General features: G+C 42.3%; 1 protein-coding gene and 1 long non-coding RNA gene across 2 annotated transcripts in view; one reads left to right on the forward strand and one right to left on the reverse strand.

The window, feature by feature from the left end:
• The window catches only part of LOC115837671, a 30,873-nt gene extending 19,951 nt beyond the window's left edge, over nt 1-10,922 (forward strand). Inside the window, exons 4-5 of the long non-coding RNA XR_004032740.1 lie at nt 6,807-6,958; nt 8,646-10,922. This is a non-coding gene — a long non-coding RNA (uncharacterized LOC115837671). The remainder of the gene's footprint in view (nt 1-6,806; nt 6,959-8,645) is intronic.
• The window catches only part of ST6GALNAC5 (ST6 N-acetylgalactosaminide alpha-2,6-sialyltransferase 5), a 192,351-nt gene that overhangs the window by 10,276 nt on the left and 157,161 nt on the right, over nt 1-24,914 (reverse strand). The window contains exons 3-4 of the mRNA XM_003260222.2: nt 12,574-12,983; nt 6,819-6,926 (exon numbers count right to left, since the gene is read on the reverse strand). Of these exons, the coding sequence (XP_003260270.1) occupies nt 6,819-6,926; nt 12,574-12,983 (518 nt within the window). The remainder of the gene's footprint in view (nt 1-6,818; nt 6,927-12,573; nt 12,984-24,914) is intronic.

Raw genomic sequence — 24,914 nt, forward strand, 5'->3', positions numbered from 1 at the left:
GCCTCTCTCTAGAACTCTTAGACGCTCTCTTTAAACACATTTCTATTCTTGGTGCGGTACCTGGCATATAGTAGGTACTCAGGAAATGTTTGAAGAATAGAGAGAATAGAGTTGAATTAATAGCTGTGAAGCTGCTAGGTTGTTCTGCAATTGGCTTGCACTGGGGGCTTGGTGACACTATGAGGCATTGAGAAGAAAACATTCCTGCAGCAGTCCTTCCCAAGCATCTGTCACAGTCCTGGAGGTGCCCTGAGCCACCCTTATTCTGCTGCCTTGATTTCTGGTCCTTGGATCTTCTTATGGGAGGAAAAGAGCCGTATACCTTGGAATCCCATGGAATAGCATTGTGTGTCTGGGCGCGTGGAGCACCAAGATCCTGCAGCTGCCCACCCTTCACGGGTCAAAGAGCCACAGTTAATCACCCAAGCCCCACCCTCACCCTGGAAGAAACACAACCATATATTTTAAGTCTACTTCATAAAACGTAAACCACATGGGCGGCATTGCCATTCCACACCCGTCTTCTGTAAGTAAGCTTCCGATTCTACCCGGTGGACTGTCGCCAAATAAGAACTTTCCCTGTTAGGCTGGCAGCTTTATTAATGTTCACTAGCTAATAATTCTGGCAGCCTCAACTCTCTGATATTCACGATACCTTTGAGATGTCCTTCACATTACAGATGAGATATTAATTTAGTTCCATGACAGTGATCACTCTGAATCATTACCCCCCTAATTAATACTCAAGAAATGATGGGTAACAGAGAGTTGTAAACTTGGTAATGTGCTAAGTATGACCAGAAATAAGATTCTTAGGTAGAATTTAAATGCTTGGCCCATTATTATCACAAATAATTTACAATGGAAAATGAGATTAAATACTTAGCATAACTTAGTTTGGAAAGCAACGACAACAGATCTTTTCACGCAATTTATAGGCCATCTAGAGAGAATGAATTTGGCTTACAGTATGGATACGGCATGATTTAAGAGTCCACTGTCCACAGAATAATATATTTTGATGCTGTTTCTGGTGCAACATGGCATTAATTTTCTCCAGCTTTCTCAACTTTGATGTGCCTCCAGTCTGGTGATACAGGCAGGGTGGGGGCTGATGCCTGAGCCCCTCTTTGAGTACCCAGAGCTGGTCCTGGCTGAAAATAAAACAAGGTGGCCCCCATTGACTTCTCAAAATCTGCATTTGCTAGTTATAGTTTTAATATGCCTGGCACTTTTGGTCTTGCAATAATAATGTTTAGAATCAATCTCTTAAACACCCCCAAGGACAGGGCTTATTTTTGTTTCTCACTGAACTAATCTGTACTGAAGATACACTCTATGCCAGACACAATGACAAGTGCTAATGATACAAAAGTGGATTGAGACAGGGCCCTCCTCTTAAGAAGCCTAGAGTCAAACAAAGGAGATGGACAAACCAATCGGTGAGATGGGGCAAGGCAGAGGAAGAGGGAGGCCCAGTGGGCCCAGTAGGTCTGACTCAGACAGGGGGCTAAGGAGAGCTGAGAAAGAAGGGCCACTGTATCTGAAACAATGAACTGAAGGATTAAGAGCATTGGCTCTTGAGCCCTGGAGACCGCATTCAAATTCCAGCTCTGCTATTTATTTACTCTATGACCACGGGCAGCTGTTTCATGTCTTTAAGCCTTCTGTGTAAAATGGTGATATTAATGATGCTTACCTCATAAGATTATTATAAGGCTCAAGAAAATAATGCATGTGTTCATGTTAAGCACAGAGCCAGCATGAAGTATGTGCACAACAAATATCAGCCATTAACGTTATTAGGAAAGAGCCAGTGGAAAACCAGCCAGCTTAAGGAAGTAGGGGATAGGCAGTCCAAACTGAGGTCATAGGAACAGATGTCTGCAGGGTGAGTTCCTTTATGAGTTTTTCAGTAAGGTTGAATAAACAAATAAACACATAAATCTGCATCAGTAGAGAAGATGTGACTAAAGTGGTATGCCGAAGTCCTATCCTGAAGGTCTTGTGTGCTAAGCTAGGGAGTATGAACTCTGCTCAGAAAGTTTGGGAAGTCACTGAGGAGTTTTAAGTGACTCTCCAAAGTCAGATTTGTCATCTAGTAAGGCAATCATGTTTGGAGAGGAAAAAGACAAGAGATGGAGAGAGCAGTCCAGGAGGCCATCACAGTACCAAATGAAATTCAAATGACTTTGAGTCAGTTAGATTCTGCCAGATCTTGAATGAGATATGTCTGTCATCTGCCACCATGGCCATTTATATGTCCACCACTTCCATTTGGGGTTTTAAATATGAATGTGATGCTATCTTTCTACCTAAGAAGTCCATGGGCTTAATACTTTTAGGGGGTACTATAAGTTTTCTTGCCGATGAATGACTCCTAGAAGTAACTCAGGCCCTTTGGGTGAGATGAGAAGGCAGACCTCCAGGACAGCTGATGGGAAATGACTCTCCAGGCTACCTATACTTCCCCTTAGGGATCAGGCACTCACGGATTGCTTGGCTGTTTGCTCCCCCAAGATATAATTTAGCTCTTCTCCCTCTGCCCCACTGTCTCCCCTCCCTCACACCATGCATATGACAGCTCACATCCTCTTTGGGACAATAAGAAGGTGATGATTCAACTCTCCTGAAAAGTGTGAAAGAGTTTGATTTAGATTGGAAAGCATCATGGTTGTGTCTTAGACCAGAGGTTGTTAAAGTTCTTATTTGTCAAAGGCTCTTTTGTTGAAAAGAAATCTTATACAATAGTCCAGATGCAAACAGAGCCAAGTGGGCCTGCCCCTGACCAAGTGGGGTGGAAGGGTCCAATATTCCTGTTGTCCTGGCTCTTTATCCCTGTGCCACCTGATAGAATCTGTGGAATGCAAGGACTTCTCTGAGTCCAGTTTGAAAGTTGGAGACAGATGGTCCAATAAAGCTCAGTGGGTCAGATGCTACTGACAGGCAGAGAGTGAACATCTTCTCCCACAGGCACCTCGAGTAACCTTCTGTATCTCATGATTTAATTGTGGTCAACTGAGTCTCAGGTGACTGAAGGCAGAGACCCTGTCTCATTCATCTCTGATTACCTCCCTGGTGCCCAACACAAGTTAGCTGAATGAATAAAAGACTTGTGGTTTATTTAGTTAGTGACTTTTTTGAGTGTACTAATTGTGTCTTATGGTCTGAAATGGTTAATTTGCCCAAACTGAAGAGTTGGCTCTCTTTTTGTCTGCTGAAATCTGCTCCATGTGGCTAGCTCGTCATTGCAGTGAGACAGTGGGAACTTTAGGGAAGCTATAGAAAGGCTAGGCACACTTTGAGCAGCCCATGAGATGTCCTGCAAGGAGCTGGAGGCCACATAATGCCAGTTCCGTAAAATGCGCCAATGAGTATCCACAACTGGAGATCAGTGAATCCCTTCACCCCATAACTTTCTGTTTACTGAATAGGCCCTGAGACTTTGCTAAGCATTCCTCATCTATGACTTCATGCAATTATCATATAAACTCTCAATGCAAGAGAGTTTATATGATAATTGTCATCACCATTTTGCAGGTAAGGCTTCTGAGTTGGAGCATTAGGTAACTTGTCCAATATCAGTCACTAAGGCTCAGTGAGGTCAGGTAACTTTCTCAAAGTCAGAGTTTCTGAGAGGCAGAAATGGCTATTTTTATCCATACACAACACCCTTTACTATGGCACTACGGAGAGTAGAGGACACAGCCATTCATTCCCTTGATATTTATGAAGTATCTGCCATATGCCAGGAGAGTAAGTATCTACTGTCCTGTATTCTAGGTCTCCAACACCAAACTAAACGCACAGAACTCTGCTCTCAGGGAGGCTATATTCCAGTGGGCCCAGCCAGTGTGAGCTCTGCCACCATAGGAAACCATCCACAGCCATTTTTGGCGCTGGTGATAGCTTACCTCCTTAAGCCATGGAGCTCATGATACATGCACCATGTTTTCAGCCCCTAATAGTTCTCTGCTTCTTTCAAAATAAAGATAAAAGAGGGAATGGTCAGATGAGTAGCAGACTACCCTACCAGTTGCTTTTTCGTTCTCTGGTGATGAGGAAGGTACTGTTTACAGACTCATTTAACTCTTAGATGAAGACTGCAAAAGCTGCATCCTTTTATAGTCACATGGTAAGTGGCTTTGCTGTGTTCTTTATATTTTGGCATGGGTAAGGCTTATTATAAGCCTCCAGGAGGCAAGAAGCTGTGTCTTCTTTGAAGCCCCCCTTAAAACTTTTTTTTTTTTTTTTTTTGAGACAGAGTCTCACTTTGTCGCCCAGGCTGGAGGGCAGTGGAACCATCTCGGCTCACTGCATCCTCTGCCTCCCAGGTTCAAGTGATTCTCGTGCCTCAGCCACCCGAGTAGCTGGGATTACAGGTGCATACTATCACGCCCAGCTAATTTTTGTATTTTTTGTAGAGACAGGGTTTCGTCATGTTGGCCAGGCTGGTCTTGAACTCCCGAGCTCAAGCAATTTGCTTGCCTCAGCCTCCCAAAGTGCTGGGATTACAGGTGTGAACCACCATGCCCAGCCCCCCACTCAAAATTCTTGGTATCTTTCAGGGAAACTCTCAAGTGCTTGGGATAATATTAATAATATCAATTATTTTACATATCTTATTAATATTAATGATATTGATACTCTTTCCTGAATACTGTGTGCTAGGAACTGCATCCAACACTCTACATCTATTATCTCATTTAATTCTCACCATGACCTGCTTGTTCGTCTTCTAATTTTCTTATCCCCATTTTACAAACAAGGAAAACAAGCCTCAAGACCCCACAATTTGAAACTGGATGCCTGGTGGTCCAGTCAACATGTCCTGGAAATGCAGATGAATGGAACTGGAGAATCCATCTGTGCTACTCCTGGTCTTCCTTCTTACCCTTCCTTAAGCAGGCTTTATGACTGAGCAGGATGCTCTCTCCAGCACTGAACCTTTCCTCCAGATGACACTCTTCACTTCTATGACAGAACTTGGGCATAAGGGTCCTTTTGAAGAGTTCTTGCTGAAACTGTCTTGTGCAAACAACTATCAAAGCTTTGGGGATGATAGCTTAGGAAGAGAAACCCAGAGCCAGTGGCAATATGTAATGAATTGACATTATCTTAATTTCTTTGTTAGTATTTTCCATAAATTGTTTCCATCCTACCGTACATGAAGTCATGATGAACTAACTCTGAGTAGGAGAAATGACAGGTTAACTTGCCTTTCACTTGTTTTCCATAATAAATGGAATATTTCCTCGAACACTTGAAGTCATTAACATTTCAATTTATTCATGCTTTTTCTTTCTGGCATCCTAATGGCAATATTGCATAATTATATCTGCTATATAACCATCAATGTTGATGGCTCTTTGCATGCCCATAAGTGCGATTCTCACTGTCTCTGTTAGCCTGTTGGTTTGAGGAGGCAGTTTGCTTTTTTTATGCCATTCTACTTACTTTTTGTGTATAGATTATTAAACAGGGACACAGAGCCAGTGAATTAAGTGAGGCAGCACTGGGTGAGGATCCAAGCTAACTTGCCTTGTGCTTGCCATGTTCTTACTAGGCGCTGTTCGAAGCATTTCACATGTATTAGCTTATTTACTCTGCCTACAGCCCTTTGAGGCAGAGTCTATTATTATCACATCTACATCTATGGATGAGGAAGCTGAGACCTAGAGACACTAAGTGACTTGTTCAAGGTCATACTAGGTGGGTAAGTGACCAGGTCAGGCTTTACACCTGTGCAGCCTAGCCCCAGCATTTTTGACCCTGACCTTACATCAAAGGTCTGCTCTGTCTGTACCTCTCTCTCCTCTTTTGCGGCCTGACTCTTCCATATCAACTAGTATTGTTGCTGTGTTGGATCTTTGGGTTAAAAAGAGAAAAGTGGCAAAATGGTAATGGGATGATTAGATGCTGTTTCTCATCTTTGCTTTAAACCTCCAAATTGCAGCTTTTGCCTAAAGACTCATGGCCTTCGAGACATTGTTAGAAAAAATAAACAAATAAAACACCAGATAGTATAAGTAAGCACACAATTTAAAAAGCAAGTTTTAAATGTCCCCCACCCCAGCTTTTGCCATTTGAAGATCAGGATTGAGTCCACGTGCAGGCCATCAGGCATTCCCCAAAACTAGGGTACTTTCTGGAATTTCTGGCCTCACTATTTTAAATTACAGGTGAGTTTTCAAGCAGACTTCCAAAAATCAGGCCCTGAATATTGCTGGGTGCATTTGTGGTATGCCCTGAACTCTGCCTGGGCACATGCCAGGAGGAAAGTTAAGGTGGCAACAGAGATGTGTGCATGTTCTCTTTAAAGTGACACCTCAAAATAATTATGCCTGTGCTTTTGGCCTTAGAAGTGCAAGCCCAGGCCACTGATATGGCAAGGGAAGGAGGCTCAGAGGAATATTTTAATTTTAGGAAAAAGGCCTCACTGTCAAAGGAATTGCTCTCTTTAATTCATTAAAAAATTATCACATTCCTTTGAAATGAGAGTAAAACTAATATTTCTTAATGCTTGTTCATCGTTAATATTATGCCAATTATTGCATTACTTCTGGCTGATAAATATTCAGAGGATAAATGGAGCCCACAAGATGGATTTATTCTCCAGCAGTACAAACAAAAACTTTCAATATTTTATATAACATAATTAAATGCTGTTTGTTGTTTCTAGAATGAGAACTTGGGACATGCTAATTAATTGCTTCAAGAAGACAGTTAGACATGTTTCATGCTTGATATTCAGAATCAGATATTTATAAATCCTGCACAACATGGCTGATGATTTACACTTGCAGAATAAATCCTACCTGCAGAAGTCTGGGGGCACCATGCCATAAACATTGATCCTGTCACAGAGCTCCAGTGCAATTGTCATTGTGAACCAGCCAGTGCTGAGCCAAGTGTTGGATATCTTCCTGGAAGGAACAATAATTAAGTCTGCAAGCTGGTAAAGTAACCATTATACCCACTACCATCTTTAATTCTTTCCTGGAGTAAGGCTAACTATAAACAGAGTCTCTCCCTCTCTCCTCCATTTGGTAAATATCTGGAACTTTACCAAATTGACATCTCTCACTAACATCACCATATTCCACAGTACAATCACAATTGATGTTGATGCTCATGTTGAATTTGTGACAATAAAAGATGCTCAAGGGACTTCTGCATCATCAAAGATGATGATCAGTGTTTCAATGTTTAAGTGTATGTTACCACAACTCAATTTCTTATGACAGTCCCCGTTTAACAACTCTTTCTTAACAAGAACACTTGAGTAACTAGAAATTCTCCTTGTTCCCCAAACAGGCTAGATAATGAATAGCTTATTAAATATAAACAAACATGCACATGTATTTATCTATTAATCAATTGGTTGATTGACTGAACTTAGGGTGAAATCTTGCCTTCAAGTAGACTAACACCAACATCTTGATTGAATATCTTTCCATAAGAAAGATCTTTCTTTCTTTCCACACTCATTTGGATATGGGCTAATGACCAGAGGAAAAGAGCCACAGGAATGCTTATATTTAACTGAACATTTGCTTCATTTTACATATCAGAAAATTTTTATTAGGAGACCAAAAATTGACAAAATTTAAGGAATTAACTGGTGCACCCCACCATTCATTAATTTTCCCATTCAGACATCTGTAATGAGCTTCTACTATATGCTACGCCTTAGGATAACTGGGGAGACATAACACCAAGGTCTATTTTGACCCTGCGAGAATGACTCAGCCTACCATGCTACACTGCTATGGATATTAATTTCAATTCTTCGGGGGTTGCTGCTTTTACTTTTCCTTTAGTGCTTATGGCATGCCTCATTAGCCAGTTTCAAACACCTTATCCCCAAGGTCAGACTGTCTGACTTTGCCCAGCCATAGCATCATTTGTGATGTGAATAACAGAGGTGCAGGAAGGCTTTTCTACTTGCACTGTGTAGCACCCATCCTTGAGAAGAAGGAAAACCTTCTGTCAATCAGTTTGCATAATTATTTTCTTTTCATGTAAGGACCAAAAAAGAAAAAACAAATAGAGGACATTTTTAAGGAGTCCTTCATTTTGTCCAATACCTGACAGCATGGGTGGCTTAGTTATCCCTGGGGATCATGGCTTCAACTTTACATGTCTTAAGCCCTTTGCTCATTCATTCCCCTATTCCATTGTATTTTGACCTAGTAACATCCCAGGAAGCATATTTAAAAGCTCCTAAAGATGGGAATAACAGGGGCTGAATCTCACCTGTTTCTATCATAACCAGCTAGATGACCTGAGGCAAGTTATTGTTAATCTTTGACCCTTCATGTCTTATCTATAAAGAAGGCATAGGAATCGCTGTCCCCTGGGCTATTTGAGAGCTCAATGAGCAAGCATGCATGAAAAGCACCAAGTTTGGTATGTTGATACATTGACATCTCTTCCTCCTCTTTTAGTTGCTAGGTTGAGCAAACAAAGTAAATAATTTCACCATTCTTTTCAGTGCTTTTTAGCAACCATGAAGAAAATTCTTCCAACACTGCTACTGGGGGTTGCCTAGGGGCCACCATCAGTAGTCAGGGCAGGAATTACGAATTTCAGAAGCCTTCAGCCTACATAGGTATTAATGATTTTCCTTCTTTCTCACTAAGGCTGTATATTCATAAGACCTTTGAAACTGAAGGAGCTGGAATGGAGAAGAGCTGACTGAATGGCAAAGGGTAAGAAGAGGAAGTGGCTTCCCTGAAGTTAGAGGCTATTTTCACCTATGGGCCGTGACAATGCACTGGCCATGTGTTCTACACCTAATCCAGGTGAGTGAATAACTGGGAGGATGTGGAACCCAGGAAGAGGATGACAGCTCACTTACAGCTTCAGGAGCCTAATCTGGGAATCACACTTATATTCCCTCTGCTTTTAGAGCTATTGGACACACCAAAGGGGGCTTTTTCCAGGGGCAGAAACTCTCCCATAACTCTGGTTCTGTTTTATGTGATGTAGTAGAGATCATAAACCACAGCCTGAATACAGGAGGATGTGGCTGTACAGGAAAAGGCTTTGTGGGTAAAATAGGGAGAAGAATGCAAGGTAGAGGATGAAAGAAACTAAAGTGAAGAGTTCTTTAAAGTGACATTTAAAATTCCCCAGACTTCCTAAATAACAGCCTTTTGGGGCCACGTGCTATAGAAATGCAACACTTTGTGCTGTCTTTCTAAAACTCTTTGTTGAACTCTTTTTCTAACAAAGGAATATCTACTGTTTTTACACTTAATCAGCTGTAATGAAAGAATATGAAGAGCTGTCATGTGCTTATTAGGGAAAATTATCAGATATTCTTTTATATGATGAAGTAACACACTGAGCTGATAATTCTATAGTGCACACTAAATTACAATTAAGGGCCTTTCTGCTCCACCAGAATCTCATTTATAATCTCTATGGAAATATTCTTCCTGCAGTTATTTCATTTATGCTTCCTTTATCTAATTACTATAATATTGGTTCTGAATCATATTTTCCTAATGTACCCTTATTCAATTATAAAGTTATTTTCAAGTACAGTTACTTTTTAATATCAAAGAATACCACTTGGCCATCTAAGTCATTTGTCATGCTTCTTAATTGCAGATTGTTCCTGAGCCACTTTTTTCTCCACTTTTAAGGAGGGTGAAACCTCTATCAATCACAATCTATTAAATGACCCTATTTCTTCAAAATATTCAACCAAAAGGAAAGTCCTGATCATGGGATCTGCAAGATCTGCAAGTTAGATATTCTGCACTTTATGTGTCATATGCTACTGTTTCGTTGGGTTTCAAGAAAAGCATACATTGAGAAATACCATTACACCCTAAATGTTTTAGGTTTTAATTTACAGAAATAGTTTTGTCCTGAATGGCCATTTCTGACTTGTTTCTTTTAGCTTGGAGCAGGCTACAGTTTAAGAATATTAAGTCAATAGAGTATTGGCTTCTTTAAGACTGTTTCCCGAAGGCAAGAGGCACAAAGTTTCTGGAAGCAGCAGTGTACTCTGGCATCCTCCACATTCATAAGTGTGATTCCCCTGAGTAGGGACTACGTGGATCCTGGCAGATGGATGTCTGTGGAAAGAGGTCCACCAGCCACTCCACAAAGCTTTGGCTCCCTCCATACCAGCCAGGACGACCAGGAAGAAAGACCTGGTGAGAAAAAGCTTCTCATTGGCCAGAATTTAGTGAATTTAGTCAGCAGGATATGCCTTGCTGTGAGATGGGTTCCTAAAGATCCTGAGTGGCCAAAGGGTATGATGACTTAGTATCTAACTTATCAGCTTAAAATGATTTCTCAAGGAGTCCAGAACAATGTTTAACTATACTAAATAGCTCACATTGCGGCAGTGTTTTAGGAATACTTATTTAGCAATCAACCATTAAACTAAAAAGAGAAAAGTGTTTTCTGTTGAGACGGTTTCTACTTATTTCAAATTTTCCAACAAGTAAAAAATGAAACTAAATAACTCGCCTCCTTCTTGATTCCTTATAAAATGTTTTCTTGATTAAATAACTCATTCAAATGAGTGACAGTCTGTCTTATCTGTGAGTTGCAAAGGTCAATGCATGACTGGGTTTTATGGCAGCTGGCGATGATGATCAGAATCCCCAGTGTGATCTGCTGGCTGGGCTACCCATGGGGTCTGCCGGGCCTTCCAGGGAGGAAGGCCACAGTGCCAACGGCCAGCTCTTCCTCCTTCCTCCACCAGACCCATGCCTCCTGCCTGGGCCAGCCCTTGACTGGTCACAAGGTTTCTAGGATTTAAAAGCTATCTAGCTCTTCCACACAAAGAATTTGGGGGCACTGGACTGAAGTCTTTCTTTGAGACTATTCTCTAATAATGAGCTGCTAGCCAAAGAATGGGTTTATTACTTTATATTCTTTATTGCATTTATCATATCACTTTATTTAAAACAATTTTTATGAGATGGGGTCTTCCTGTGTTGCTCACACTGGATTTGGACTGGGCTCAAGCCATCCTCTTGCCTCAGCCTCTCAAGTAGCTGGGATTATAGGCATGCAGCAGTAAGTCTGGCTCTCCTTTAGTTTAAAGATAAGCAATTGACTCAGTAACAGTTTTTGTAAGAGGGGTAAATTACATCATAAACGTTTAACAGTACAGGTTTTAGAATTAAGGAAATGAGGCAATTTGATTATTAGACCAGTCCATCCAGCGATTAGTAGTCACTATTCCCTTTTCACACATAAGGTCACTGAGTCTCTAAAAGGTTATATAACTTGTCCAGGTCCACACAACTAGAGAGTGACAGAGCCAGAGTTCCAACCCAGAGCTGTACTCTCTAGTGGCCCTTGATTCTTCATTGTCCTTTCTTCACCTAGATTTGTCCAGCTGATGTCTTTTCACCTCTCTTCTTCACCTTGTGTCACCCCCACCCCCCAGTTCTCCTGACTGCAGCCACAGGGGGCTTTTCTCCAACCCACTGCATCTTCTCTCACATCTGATTCCCTGGACCTCCAGGGAGGTTTCTCCCTCCCACTCCTCAGGTCCTTTACTTTATCCAAGACTTCTTGCCCTGGGTCTCAGCTTATGTACATCTTTTGGAGAAAGCATTTTCCTTATCTCCCAGACCAGTAATTTCTAAATCTTTCAACCTATGGTGAAAAATACATTTTTACATCATGATTGAGACACACAGTTTTAATTTCATTTTCTAAAGTGTGTAATTCAGTGATATTTATTTTACATTCACAGGATTGTGCAACCATCACCACTAATTTCAGAACATTTTCATCACTTTGAGAAGAAATCCCCATCCATCTATCTCTATCTCTGTCAAACCGAAATAAAAGTTTCATGAAACAATACCTTACCTAACTTACTATGTGGGATGAATGCTGATAATGTCTTTTCTATTCTACTCTGTTCCATTTTATCCCATTCTTCCCACTACTTTAGAAAAAAAATCTTTCAGTGCCTCACTACATTGATTTCATGTCTTAAAATGGAGTTGTAGCTAACAGTTTGGGTTTCCATGGGCTAGGGCCCATGGCACATCTACAGCACCATTTTCTTCCCTCACAAGACCCTCAGTGCACTGGCTACTACTTGGTAAGTGTCCAAGACTTTATATACTTGTGTTTGACTGTTTCCCCAGGACCAAGCACAGTGATGAGCAAGTAGTGGGCACTCAATAAATATTGGTTGACTAAATAAATGTTTGCCTTTGAATGGGAAAAAATAAACTCATATACTTTTTTTTGGTGAGTGTTTATGCAAGTAAACTGAAATGCAATAAATCTGTTATAGTGCACTTTTAACCAATGAAGGCCAGCAGCTGTGTAACCTCTTCCTCAAAAATAAGGCCCTGAAATATCCATATAATTATCTCCATGCTTCTTTTCACTTTGTCTTGTAAAGTCAGCTTGAGCAGCCCAGTAATGCAGACGACCCTACAAGTGAACTCTAGCAATGACATGAGCAGTGGAGCCCACAACAAAAACCTGTAGCAAAAGCTTTGCTTTGGGTGAGTCAGCCAATGATGACTTATCCTCACCCTCCCCTGCATCTTCTTCCCTGTGCCTTTGTACCTGTCTTTGCCAGTCTCCTGCTTGAAGAGCTCATCAAACTGCAGCATCTTGTGGCGAGTAATCATGAAGGCCTTCAGCCGGGGTAGCACCTGGCTCAGGAGATGCAGGTTGTTGTAGACCTGGCCCTTGCCATCCCGCCGCATGTAGCTGCTGGGGCCCCAGAAGATGAACACGGTGCCCTGGCTCACGTTGAGCAGGTCGTGGCGGTTGCGGAGGATCCTCTGGATGCTGGAATGTGCGATGACCCTCAGGCTGGTGCGATTGCCCACGTCATGCCCATAGCCGCGTGAGGGGGCGTCATTCATGCGGATGACACACTCTGTCTGGTCAATCTGGGAGCCTTGCCGACTGTGCAGCAGATGCCCTGAGCTGGTCACCAGGGCACAGTCCCTGCAGTGCATTTTCAGGGGCTGGAAGGCAGGGGGAGAAGGACACTGTCAGGGGCAAAGGGCTTAACCCTCACTCAGCACCAGCAGGCTACTTCCCTGCCTTGGAAGAAGGGCACCCATCTCTTCTCTCCTCCCCGTCATGTCAGAGTATATCCCTTCTGCTATTACTTTATGGACCCTTATGTTCTCCTCTAAATGGGTGACAGGGAACACTGGACAAGAGCAAAAGGGAGCTAGCACTGACCTGTCAAACACTGAACTAAGGGCTTTACTGATATTAAATAACCAAATCGACACATCAACCCATCAAGGTTGCTCTCGTGGTCATTTTACAGATGAAGATACTTAAGCATAGAGATGTTAACAAATTGTCCAAAGTTGCCCTTTATTCCTAGCCAGTAATAAAGTCGTGCTTCCAGCTTTCAAAACTAGGTATTTTTGAGTCCAAAGTTACTCCCAAGTTGGAGCAAAGACTATCCTGCAAATTGCTGTGACACTAGTTGTGATGCACTTAACTCACCTTATTGAAAGTTAAACATTGATTAAAATTCTTGGATGCTGTACAAATATGTTTGTACTAAATAAACATCATCTAAGCATCATATAGGAAATGACATGCTGATTGTAACCCATTAGAGGCCATAATTTTGAAGTGACATTAGGATTGCTTCTTCTATTTTAACAGATGAGGGAGAGAAACTGAGTTGTCCCATTTTCATAAACATAAAGAAAACCTCAAGCTCAGAGCCACAGACCCCAGCTAGGAATTGCAGGGCCTCGGTCCTTCTCTCACCTGCAGTGAACACGCATCCTGGCAAAGTTCTGGCCAGGACATGGTGTTCACCAAAGACAACTCCAATGGCAGCGCTCGGTTCAATGCCCTGAACCAATGATTTGCTTTCAAAACACCTACGTCCTAACAAATTAAACATTCCCATGTTCATGTTTAATGAGCAATATTTCTAGTTGCTGTTTGAAGATAGTGTTATTAGGGCCTGAGGCCAAGGCCAGCAAATGTACAAGAAAATAACAAGATGTTCTGAAGGGATGTTGCATTGTTAGATTTTTTCCAGAGCCTATGCCCTTCTTCTCTGTTAGCTTTGAACAGGACACGCTGGCTTCCTGTACTGTCTCAGGAAATTGAATCCAACTTAGTACTGCATATATTCAGTTTTGTGTTTATTTTGGGAGTTTCCTGAGACATGGCTGTGTCTTCAGAACTATACTGAGAGCACCTGAGGGCAGCCAACTTCCCTCGCCATGTGGTGCCTCAAAGCATCAGCTCTGGGATGTAGCAGGATGGGCCCAGCCTTGCTTCCACCACCTACTAGCTATGGGACCTTGGTAAGACATTAACCTCCACAAGTCTCAGTTTTCTCATCTCTAACTGAGGTTAAAACCTCATTCTATTGAAACTGCCAATATTTGGCCTGCAAAAATAGCAACTGCGTATGGTTTAGCATATGCAGAACCTTTAGCATAGGATTGTCATAGTGATCATTCAATAAATGTTAGGTGCTATTAGGATTATTGGTCAGTGTGGAGCCTTTTGCTGTTGTCCAGGGTTCCCTATCACCCATTTAGAAGGGAATGCAGGGTCCATAAGGTAATTGTACAATAAGTACTCATGATATCAGCACTGAACACTTAGGGTTTATAATTAATGCAGGGCTTATGAAATGGAGGTTCTACCATTGCAAATTCTCATAATTCTCCCAACATCTAATTACTCTTACATGACAGGCACTGTGCTAGGCAGTCAGAATGCAAAAATGGGGCAAATAGCCTTGAAAGCTTACACTTTAGTGAGGGACAGTGGTCAGTAAAGGAGGACAATACAGTGTGACACAGTATGAGGAGAGGAGGCTCTGCTGAAGTCTGAGGGGCTGTTGAGAGCACAGCAAAGCAGGGGGCACAAAGGAAAACTGGCCAGTCAGCTAATATTTATTGAGTGCTTTTCAGCCACAACTGTGTTAGGCATCATTCTGATTTTTTATAAATATAATTCCATTAATCCTTCAAATAATACTCTAAGATACTATATTATCACTCCCATTTTACAAATGAGAATAATGAAGGATAGAAAAATGAAGCAACTTGCTCAAGATCACACTGTAAGGCAGCAGCAGTGTTGAAATTTGAACCCAAGAAACCTGACTGCAGAGACAAAGGGATTCACCATGATGCCAACACAGTGCAGTAGAAGAAGCAGAATCAGTCATGGGATGTTTTCTTACCTCATTGCCTCTTTCCTCCCTCTTAGAAACACAGTGATGCTATTTTTTAATCAGTAGTGTTGTTACCACTCTGAGGGCACAGGGCTCAGTGGATGCAGTAAAGTGACAAGAATCTTCTACCAAATACCTCCATTCTTTGGAGGATCATTTGAAATAGATTCATCTAACTAGAACATTAAGTACATGATGCTGAAATGTGGTTGAGATCAAATCTTCTTTAGGAAGTGCCACATTCCTGATGTCCAGAAAATGGCCCCTACTCCACTCAGAAAACTACTGAAACCTGGAGTAAGGGGTCCTGAATCCCTGGGCGAACTGTTGGGATGAGAGGCAATTTCAGTGGCCACAAAATGGAAGAAATGCTTAACTTTCCTTTCCCTTATTTTACTTGCACATCCCATACATAAATGATGAAGAGGGAAGAGTTCCATGATAATTTATTCAATGGCAAAATTCCTATTATGTACCAGGCACTGAACCTGGTGCTACAGATACTAGGTTAGCGCAAAACTAATTGCCATTAAAATAATGGCCAAAACCACAATTACTTTTGCGCCAACCTTAATAACACAATAAAAGAGCATACAGTCCAGGTTGAGGGTGCCCCAGACAAACCATGACAGGACTGTGCTGTAAGTGCTATAATGCAATTAGGCACAAGGGACCATGGGACCAAAGATGAGGGAACATTTAAGCCTATCCAGAAGAGCCAGAGAGGTGAGAGAACAACCAGGAAAGGATTATGTAATGGAAACCAGCAGAAGAGACAATTTTTAAAAAGGATCAAGTAGTCAACAGTGTCATAGGACAAGTAAAACAAGACTTGGGAAATGTGCTTTGGATTGGATGACTTCAGCCAAAATAGTCTCAGCTGAACAGAAGTGACAGAGGGTGATTGTGGTTGGATTGAGGAAGGAGAGACCACAGCTGACTGCAAAGAGTTGATAGAGGGTTGATGGTGGAGCATGGCAGGACTGACTTTGACACTAAATACTTGTGGCCAGACAACATTGATTTGTTCATTCATTCTAAAGACCTTCACTGAGGACTTAATACACCCCTGAGGTTCTGTGTAACTCAGCACATTTGCTTAATAAGGTTACTTTGTAAGTTCATCCCAGTGGACCCTAAGGCCATGGGAAGCTGCTTTTTCTCATCACGCTCACCTAGAATTATCCTGAATTTTCTGGTTAGATCTGTAATTTTATTGTAGTCATTATTACTAGGGAAAACATTCTGAAGAAAGATCCCAGAAGCATCTCTTTCCCCTTAATTAATTATTCTGCTTCGATTCTCAGAACAGAGACTGGTTGGCAGGTGAAACACATTGCCTTAGGGGCCTTCCAAGGACCTGGCGCTCTCTCTTTCTCTTTGCCCAGAGCAGGCCAGCTGAACACTCTTTCAGAGAAGGCCAAGTTTCCTGACCTTGCCATATTGACCCTCTGTGATTAGTGGGCACCACCAGAACATGCCAGGTTGACCCAGTCCCAAAAAGCCACCCTCATGATTTCTGCTACCTGAGAAATCTGAGCTCTGGTATTGATTACCTCAGACACTAACACTCGTTCTTTGAGTGTCCAGATGCATCAAACAATGCAAAAAAGATCGAAGTCTGAATTATGCCTTAGGTGCTTCTGGTAAGGGGTGCCAATAAAATGACAATAGCTGTTCTCTGAACATAATGTTACAATTCCAGCAGCTGAGAAGAGCAGTACTAAAGGCTGACCCACTTCCAAAGGACAAAATGAAGTCTGTTTCTTGTATTCGGGGGACTGATGGTATCTTAGGAGGCAGAATGGCGAAAAATTGTACAAATTGTGTGACCCTGTTTCTCATGATTTGGTACAGTCCTCTGAGAGAAACATGCTCCCGCACTCTCAGTACCATTATAACCTTTAGTGTCTTAATGATATGGGTGGAAATATTCATGCCTTGGTGAGTCAAGATTCCTGATGCAATATTTACATGTTCTTCCCTTAAGCATTCAGATGCTGTGTTGATGAATCACTAAGTGGAACACGGGGAGGTGAACTTGAATCTCTGCCCGTCGGCCTGGGAGATGATGTACTGCTGAGGACACAAGAGGGGAGGTGGCTCCAGTGGGCTCTCCCCCAAGCAAGGCCTTCTCTCTGACTTTTTCCTCATAGTGTTCAGCCTCCCCGATTCTTTGGAACATTTTCCTTAAAGCCTCATTTGGTGAGATACTCCGTTCCTTCTTAGGAAACATAGGCATCTATCTTAGTTCACTCCTAGCTTAGTAGTCTCTCCTCCATCCTGACTCATAAGAAAAATCACTTAATTAATACTGAATAGATGGATGAATAAATGAGTGAATGAAACCCAACTCCCTGCCTTATCTATCCTCTGAGAAATCTACCTCCTGACACATACAAAGCAGACATAATGTGATGCCATAACCAATTATTTGACTGTAAACCCCAGGCCTTGGTAAAGATGCCACAAAGAGAAAGCGTGGTAGGCTGTGGAAACCTCTGTCTGCAGAGGAGGCTGCGGCCATTTGCCACTGGGCAGCCTCTCAGCCGAGGGAACCATAATGACCAGAGTCCAGGGCACTGCCTGGAATTAATGGCTGGCTGGGAAAATGGCCCAGGACACAGTAAGGACCATTAAGCCCAGCCAGTTATTAATCCCCAGTAAGAGCTTGATGCTAAGGTCATTAGAGCTGTTGTGAGGTGAAAAATACCCAGGAAAACGCACAGCACATGGAGGAGTGACTGTTCTCTAGGCTGCTGATGCTGAGCTACAGCCCGGGCCCCCAGGAGCCAGCATGCTCTACAGGAGCCAGTGGGAGGCAGGTGGGCAGGGTCTCTGGAGGGAGTGTGCAGACACACACACACACACGCACGTGCATGCACACTCAAATCTTACCATTTTATTTTTGCTATCTTTTTTGTGCTTTGATAATTTTAAGTATTTGCCATCATCCCAGAATCTAAGACACTATCTGCAGTTTAGAGGAGGACTCATGAATATTTTAGAATGTGTGAATGAGTTTCTCCTTCCATCACCCCTGCCCGCCCCCAGCAACAACAACAAAAACCAGCACCATCACCAACAAAACCCCCAAACATACCTAAAATAATGGAATAGGGAAGCATGACAACTTTCATCACAACTAACTCCTTTGGGCTGTGGTGACAGGAGCAATCCCTTCTTGGGAAGCGTGCTCAGGGAATCAAGGTCTGATTTCTGTCACAGCCTGAAGAGCAAGAGCAGAAGGAATTCTCCCTGTGACCTAGCTGACTGCTCTGGAGCCTTCCTTAAGAGAATAGGCCAGGCCAACTCAAATTAAACTTGACACCTAAAACACTCAGCGATGTCCTTGCAAACATTTGCAGCATGGCAATATCAGGCTTCCGTTTTTAAAATTCTGATATATTTGGCAGAGGGAAAAGTACCTCAGAGCATAATGTCCATTAGCTCAGTAATGAGACCGGTCTTGCTCTGGGAGCTGCCTGTTGGTCTGGAGCAAACATAAGACATATTAAATGGCTTCAGGTGTTTCAAGAATCTCTGCACTTTCCAATCTGATGTTTTCCTGTAATTACTGTGCTTTTATTAGCTGTCAATCTCAGTTCAGGCTGACACTGGGTATAAGTCATGCTGATTATTCAATGTGATTCACTAGAAAAATGTTACTCTTCCAAGCTGTTCCTTTCTTTTTTGTTCAATGACAAGCCCACCCACCAGCCTTCACTGCCAAGAAGTCTTCCTGTCTCCACCCAGTGAATGCCACCTCATCTGATTTCCATCTACTGGCTGGCTAAGGATGCAAGAAATCCGTGGGCAGAAAGCAGTACTGAGCAGTTTAGAAGATAGTTTTTTAAGTCACTGACTTTGACTCTGCTTCTTCTACTCATTAGATAGGTAATTTGAAGCAAAGTTGCTTATCTTTTCTGAGCCCCATTTTTCATCTATGACATGAAGATAGTAAAGCCAAACTCAAAGGGAAGCTTTGCCATCTCAAGTAAGGGTGCACCTTCTACCCAGGTGCTCAAGCCCAAATTCAAGGATCTTTCTTGATATCTCTTTTTCTCTGCCCTTTGCAACTCAGACAATCCTATTGGGTCTATCCTACTACATATGCCCCAGATCCTACCACTTCTCACCATCTCTGCTGCCACCATCTTCATCTAAGCCACCATTGTCTTGTAGTTCCTGCAGCACTCTTAGCTCTTAAGTTCACTTCTTTTATTCTATCTTTTATATTTCTGTTCCTATGTAGATCCTAGGGTCCCCTTTAATATGTAAATCAAATTATGTCACTCACCTGCTTAGATCTTACCATTTGCTTCTTATTGCATTTGGAATAAGAAACCAAACTTTATTTTTATATTTATTTTTATAATTTCAACTTTTATTTTAGATGCAGGGGTACACATGCAGATTTGTTACATGGGTATATTGTGTGATACTGAGTTTCGAGGCATGAATGATCCCATCACCAAGGTAGTGAGGATAGTACTCAAGTTTTTTTTTCAACTCTTGCCCCTATCACTCCTTCCCCACTCTAGTAGTCTCCAGTGTCTATTTTGCCATCTGTATGTCCATGAACACCCAATGCTTAGTTCCCACTTATAAGTGAGAACATGTGGCATCTGGTTTTCTGTTCCTGCACTAATTCACTTTGGATAATGGCCTCCAGCTGTATCCATATTGTTGTTGCAAAGGACATGATTTCATTTTTCATGGCTTTGTACTATTCCATGAAAAGCCAAACTTTAAACTGAGCTCTGTGTCATGGCTCTCAAGATCTGCAGCTTCTATCCTTGTGTATCCTTTCAGCATCATCCTGTACAGAACTCCCTTGCTTACACTGTCATTTCTCTACTGCTTGCTGTGTGATATACTTTATGTTAGCAATTCCTCCCACCCAAGCCACTCTTCTCCTCATGTCTGCATGATGACTCTTCCACGTGTTACCTCAGACCGCCTGCCTCCCCAGGGAGGCTTTCCTTGACCACTCAGTCTAAACTAGTTTCCTTTCCCACCTACTGTAACTACCTCTCATTATCCAGGCTTTTGTTTAAATTCATGTATCACTACCTAAAATATTCTTAAAATAATATTTGTATGTCTACATGTTTAAGCTCCCTGAAAGGAGGGACTTTGTCTTATTCACAGTATCTTCAGCACCAAGGACAGTGCCCAGCACATAGAAGGTGTTCAACAAATATACTTTGCAAAGAATAAGTGAATGGGCCGGGCGCGGTGGCTCACGCTTGTAATCCCAGCACTTTGGGAGGCTGAGGCGGGCGGATCACGAGGTCAGGAGATCGAGACCACGGTGAAACCCCGTCTCTACTAAAAAATACAAAAAATCAGCCGGGCGTGGTGGCGGGCGCCTGTAGTCCCAGCTACTTGGAGAGGCTGAGGCAGGAGAGTGGCGTGAACCCGGGAGGCAGAGCTTGCAGTGAGCTGAGATTGCGCCACTGCACTCCAGCCTGGGCAACAGAGCGAGACTCTGTCTCAAAAAATAAAAAAAAAAAAAAAAGAATAAGTGAATGATAAGCCATGTAAAGCAGTTACCACAGTGTCTGGCACATGAGGAGTGTGACATAGATGTGTTTATTGTGTTTAAGTGTCCCCATTCTTCCAGTAAGCAGTTCCTGATATTTTCTGACTGGGTAACTAGGATAATATTTTCTAAAGCCCAGTATTTGGAATCTGCATATGTCATAACCACCTTCAGCACTAAATGACCTTCAGAGGGAGGTGCAGGAAATCCCATTAGTTTTTTTTATTTAATTCTATTCTATTTTTAAAATTATTTTTAACAGCTTTATTGAGATTAATTTGCAAACCATAAAATCCCTCAATTTAAAACATGAATTAAAAATAATTTTTTGTATATTTAGAGAGTTGGGCAACCATCAGCATGACCTAATTTTAGAACATTTCCATCATCCTGAAAAGAAATCTCATGTCCATTTGTAGTCACTGTCCATTCCATGTCCAGCCCTAGGCAACCACTAATCTACTTTTTATCTCTAAAGATTGGCCTTTTCTGGACATTTCACATAAATGGAACAATAAAATATATAGTCTTTTGTGTCTTGCTTCTTTCACTTAGCATAATAATTTTGAGGTTCATCAAAATTCAGTGTCATCTTGTACATATATACATATGTATCTAGCATGTGTCAGTACTTTGATTATTTTTGTCCGTACCACATTTTGTTTATTTGGTAATCACTCGATGTACATTGGATTTGTCTCCATTTTTTGGTTATTGTGAATAATGGTATTATAAACATTCACATACACATTTTTGTGTGGACATATGTTTTCATTTTTTCTTGAATAGAAGTCTAGCAGGGGAATTACTGTGTCATATGACAATTTTGTTTAACATTTTGAAAAACTGGTAAACTACTTTCCAAAGTGGCTACACCATTTTACATTCCCACCCACTAGTTCCAATTTCTCTACATCCTTGTCATCACTTAGTACTGTCTCTTTTGATTATTCTAATGGGTGAAAAGAAGTACCTCACTGTGCTTTTGATTTGCATTTTCCGAGTGACTAATGATGAACATCTTTTCATGGGCTTATTTATGCCATTATTCTTAGGTTTTCAGTTGCATCTACTGTGCCCCACCCTCCACCCTAAATAAGTGCCACCAAAGCTAAGTGATTCTATTGAGCTCTGAGCCAACATTCAGCTGACTTCTCAGGGAGCCTTGTATGTGGAGGCCCCACTAGCCACAGGAGATGAAGTGAATTTTCTAGTCTTAGCTGGCAAAATTTGGGTACCTCTCTATACTTAAGGGTGTTGTTTAAATGGCCCCTCTCTCTTTCTATTCTCTGTACAACACCCTTAAGTCTAGAGAGGTAAACCCAAAGTGAAAAATAGAGCGAGCAGTAGCTGGGACATAATTTTATATGGAATCCAAATTTTGCTAGCTAAGGTTAGAAAATTCACTTCATCTAGTCATTTACATTAAAATGAGTTTCATAGACTCATGGAATAATATTTTTGTAGAAATCTCAGAGATTATCTAGGCCAGTAATTCTCACAGTGTGGTTCCCAGGCCAGCAGCAACAACAAAGTCTAGGAACTTTCCAGAAATGTGAATATTCAGGCACTGCCCTAGACCTTCTGAATCAGATGCTCCAGGATGGGGCCCAGCAATCTGTGTTTTCCCAAGCCCTCCAGTGCTTCTGATTCATCCTCAAGGTTGAGAACCACTGGGCTGGGCCAGCATCCTCATTTTACAGAAGAAGCCGAAGCTCAGGGGGCTATGGGATTTGTTCAAAACCATACACAAAAGGTAGCATCTGGGATGAACCCCAAGTCTCCTCACTTCTAAAAATCCGAGAAAATCCACCTGTATCCATAGACTGTTCAAAGTCACTGGGTACTCACCGAAAAGGAATCATTAAATAATAGTACACTTAAGTTGCAACCTAGACGTGTAAGTGGTTTTAAGGAAACAGACAAATAAGAAGGAACATCCCTTGTTTGACATGCTGCCCTCGCTCTGCAGGCTGCCTTCCTTTGCACCACCTGCCTGCTTATTTGGAATAAGCAACTGGGAATAGCTATACAGCATTTCAACCCCCAATTACAGGTAAGATGCTGAATGCCTCTGTGCATGGCTGGGGGTTTTTCTCACCCCAGAAGCTGGGTCATGGGGGGCTACTTTCAAGCCAGCACATCCCCTTAGAGGTGGGACAGTCAGGACTCACCTTGCTGTTGTGGGTTTTCTGCCTCCCTCAAAAGCTACGTTGAAGCCCTACTCTCTGGTACCTGTGAATATGATCTTATCTAGAAACAGAGATTTTGCAGATGTAATTGAGATGTAAGTCAGGGTGAGGTCATACTGGATGAGGGCAGGCTCTCAATCCAGTCACCGGTGAAGTTATAAGAAGAGACACAAAACACAGAGATACACAGGGAGAGCACCACGTGATGACAGAGGCAGAGATTGGGGTGATGCATCTAGTAGGTGAGGAACACGGAGGATTCGCTGGCAACCACCAGAAGCTGGAAGATGCAAGGAAGTATCCTTCCCTAGAGCTTGCAGGGGGAACAAGGCTGTGTCAACACCTTGATTTCAGACTTTTAACCTCCAGAACTGTGAGAGAGTAGATTTCTGTGGTTTTTACACAGCTGATTTGTGATAATTTGTTCTGGTAGCCCTAAGAAACTAATACTTTGCCACCAACAAGGTCGCTACCCTCCCACCCAACACCCTCCCACTGGTTCCTCGACTTTGCAATTCTCCTCATTTGTCTTGCAGCTTTCTCCTTTCAGTTCATTCTCTGCACAGCTGCCAGAGTGGGGTTTCAAAGCATAGCTCACACCACTCCCTTCCCCTGCGCATAGAGTAAAACTGAGTTAATTACCTGGTTGGAATCTTGTCTGCCTCATGGCCCTCACTCATTTCACTCCCCACCCTACTCTCTATTCTCCGGCCCGGCTGATTTCCCTCTCCTTTCTGTTCCTGGGAAACAGTAAGCATTCCTTCTCTGGTCTCCAGCCTTTGCTTTCCCAGTTGTTCATAAGCTTGGCTCCTTCTCATCTCTCAGGTCTCAGCTTAAATGTCACCTCCTCCAGGAGGCCCTTCCTGACTGCCTCCCCCACTTATTCTATAACAAAGATGTTAACAACACATAACACTAAGTGTTCAACTAATGTGTCAGGACCTCTTCCGAGCCCAATACATACGCTATCTAACCTAGTCCTGAAGACAGCTCTGAGAGGCAAGTTCCACCATTCTCTCTTTTTTAACTAGATGAGGAAATTGAGGTACAGTTTACCACCTCTCATGATCCAATTTGTTTCCTTCATGGTAATAATCAAAATCTTTAATGATTTAAACTTTTTAAAAAATTTCTGTATTGTCTGTTCCCTGCCACAAAAACAGGAGTGCCATGAGGCAGCGATTCTGCACAGTGCACGGCATACAGCAGGTGTTCAAGAAATAGTTAAAGAAATCTCTGTGCCTCAGTGCCTCACTTTCTCAGCAAGCAGTAGATGATTTTCCTCTGCCCAAAGGGGGCATGGATGAGCTGTCAGTGGGACAAGCCGATTTGTTTCTTTTCTGGAATGCTAGTACATTGGTTGATGTTATGCACTGGCTCACCTCAGTGCCTTCAAATAACTCCCTGATGTGATTTCCTTCAAAGGTCACTCGTATGCAATTACTTCCTCTAGGAAGAGATTGGACATAAAGGCCCCCTGCGCTCATTAGAACAAACAAAAACCTGCATTTTCATTAGAGTGAGGTGATATTTAATGTGGCCCGACAAGCCCGATTCCACAAAACTGGCTTCTCTGGCCTCTGCTGTTTGAAATGCCCCGAAGATAAACATAGCATGGCTCGAAATCCAGACGATAACTGAGAATTGGCCGGGCGCGGTGGCTCACGCTTGTAATCCCAGCACTTTGGGAGGCCGAGGCGGGTGGATCACAAGGTCGGGAGATCAAGACCACGGTGAAACCCCGTCTCTACTAAAAATACAAAAAAAATTAGCCGGGCGTGGTGGCGGGCGCCTGTAGTCCCAGCTACTCGGAGAGGCTGAGGCGGGAGAATGGCGTGAACCCGGGAGGCGGAGCTTGCAGTGAGCTGAGATTGAGCCACTGCACTCCAGCCTGGGTGACAGAACGAGACTCTGTCTCAAAAAAAAAAAAAAAAAAAAAAAAAAAAAAAAAAAAAAAAAAATTAATTAATTAAAAAAAAAGAAG

Source organism: Nomascus leucogenys, chromosome 12, assembly GCF_006542625.1.
Source record: "Nomascus leucogenys isolate Asia chromosome 12, Asia_NLE_v1, whole genome shotgun sequence".
NCBI lineage: Eukaryota > Metazoa > Chordata > Mammalia > Primates > Hylobatidae > Nomascus > Nomascus leucogenys.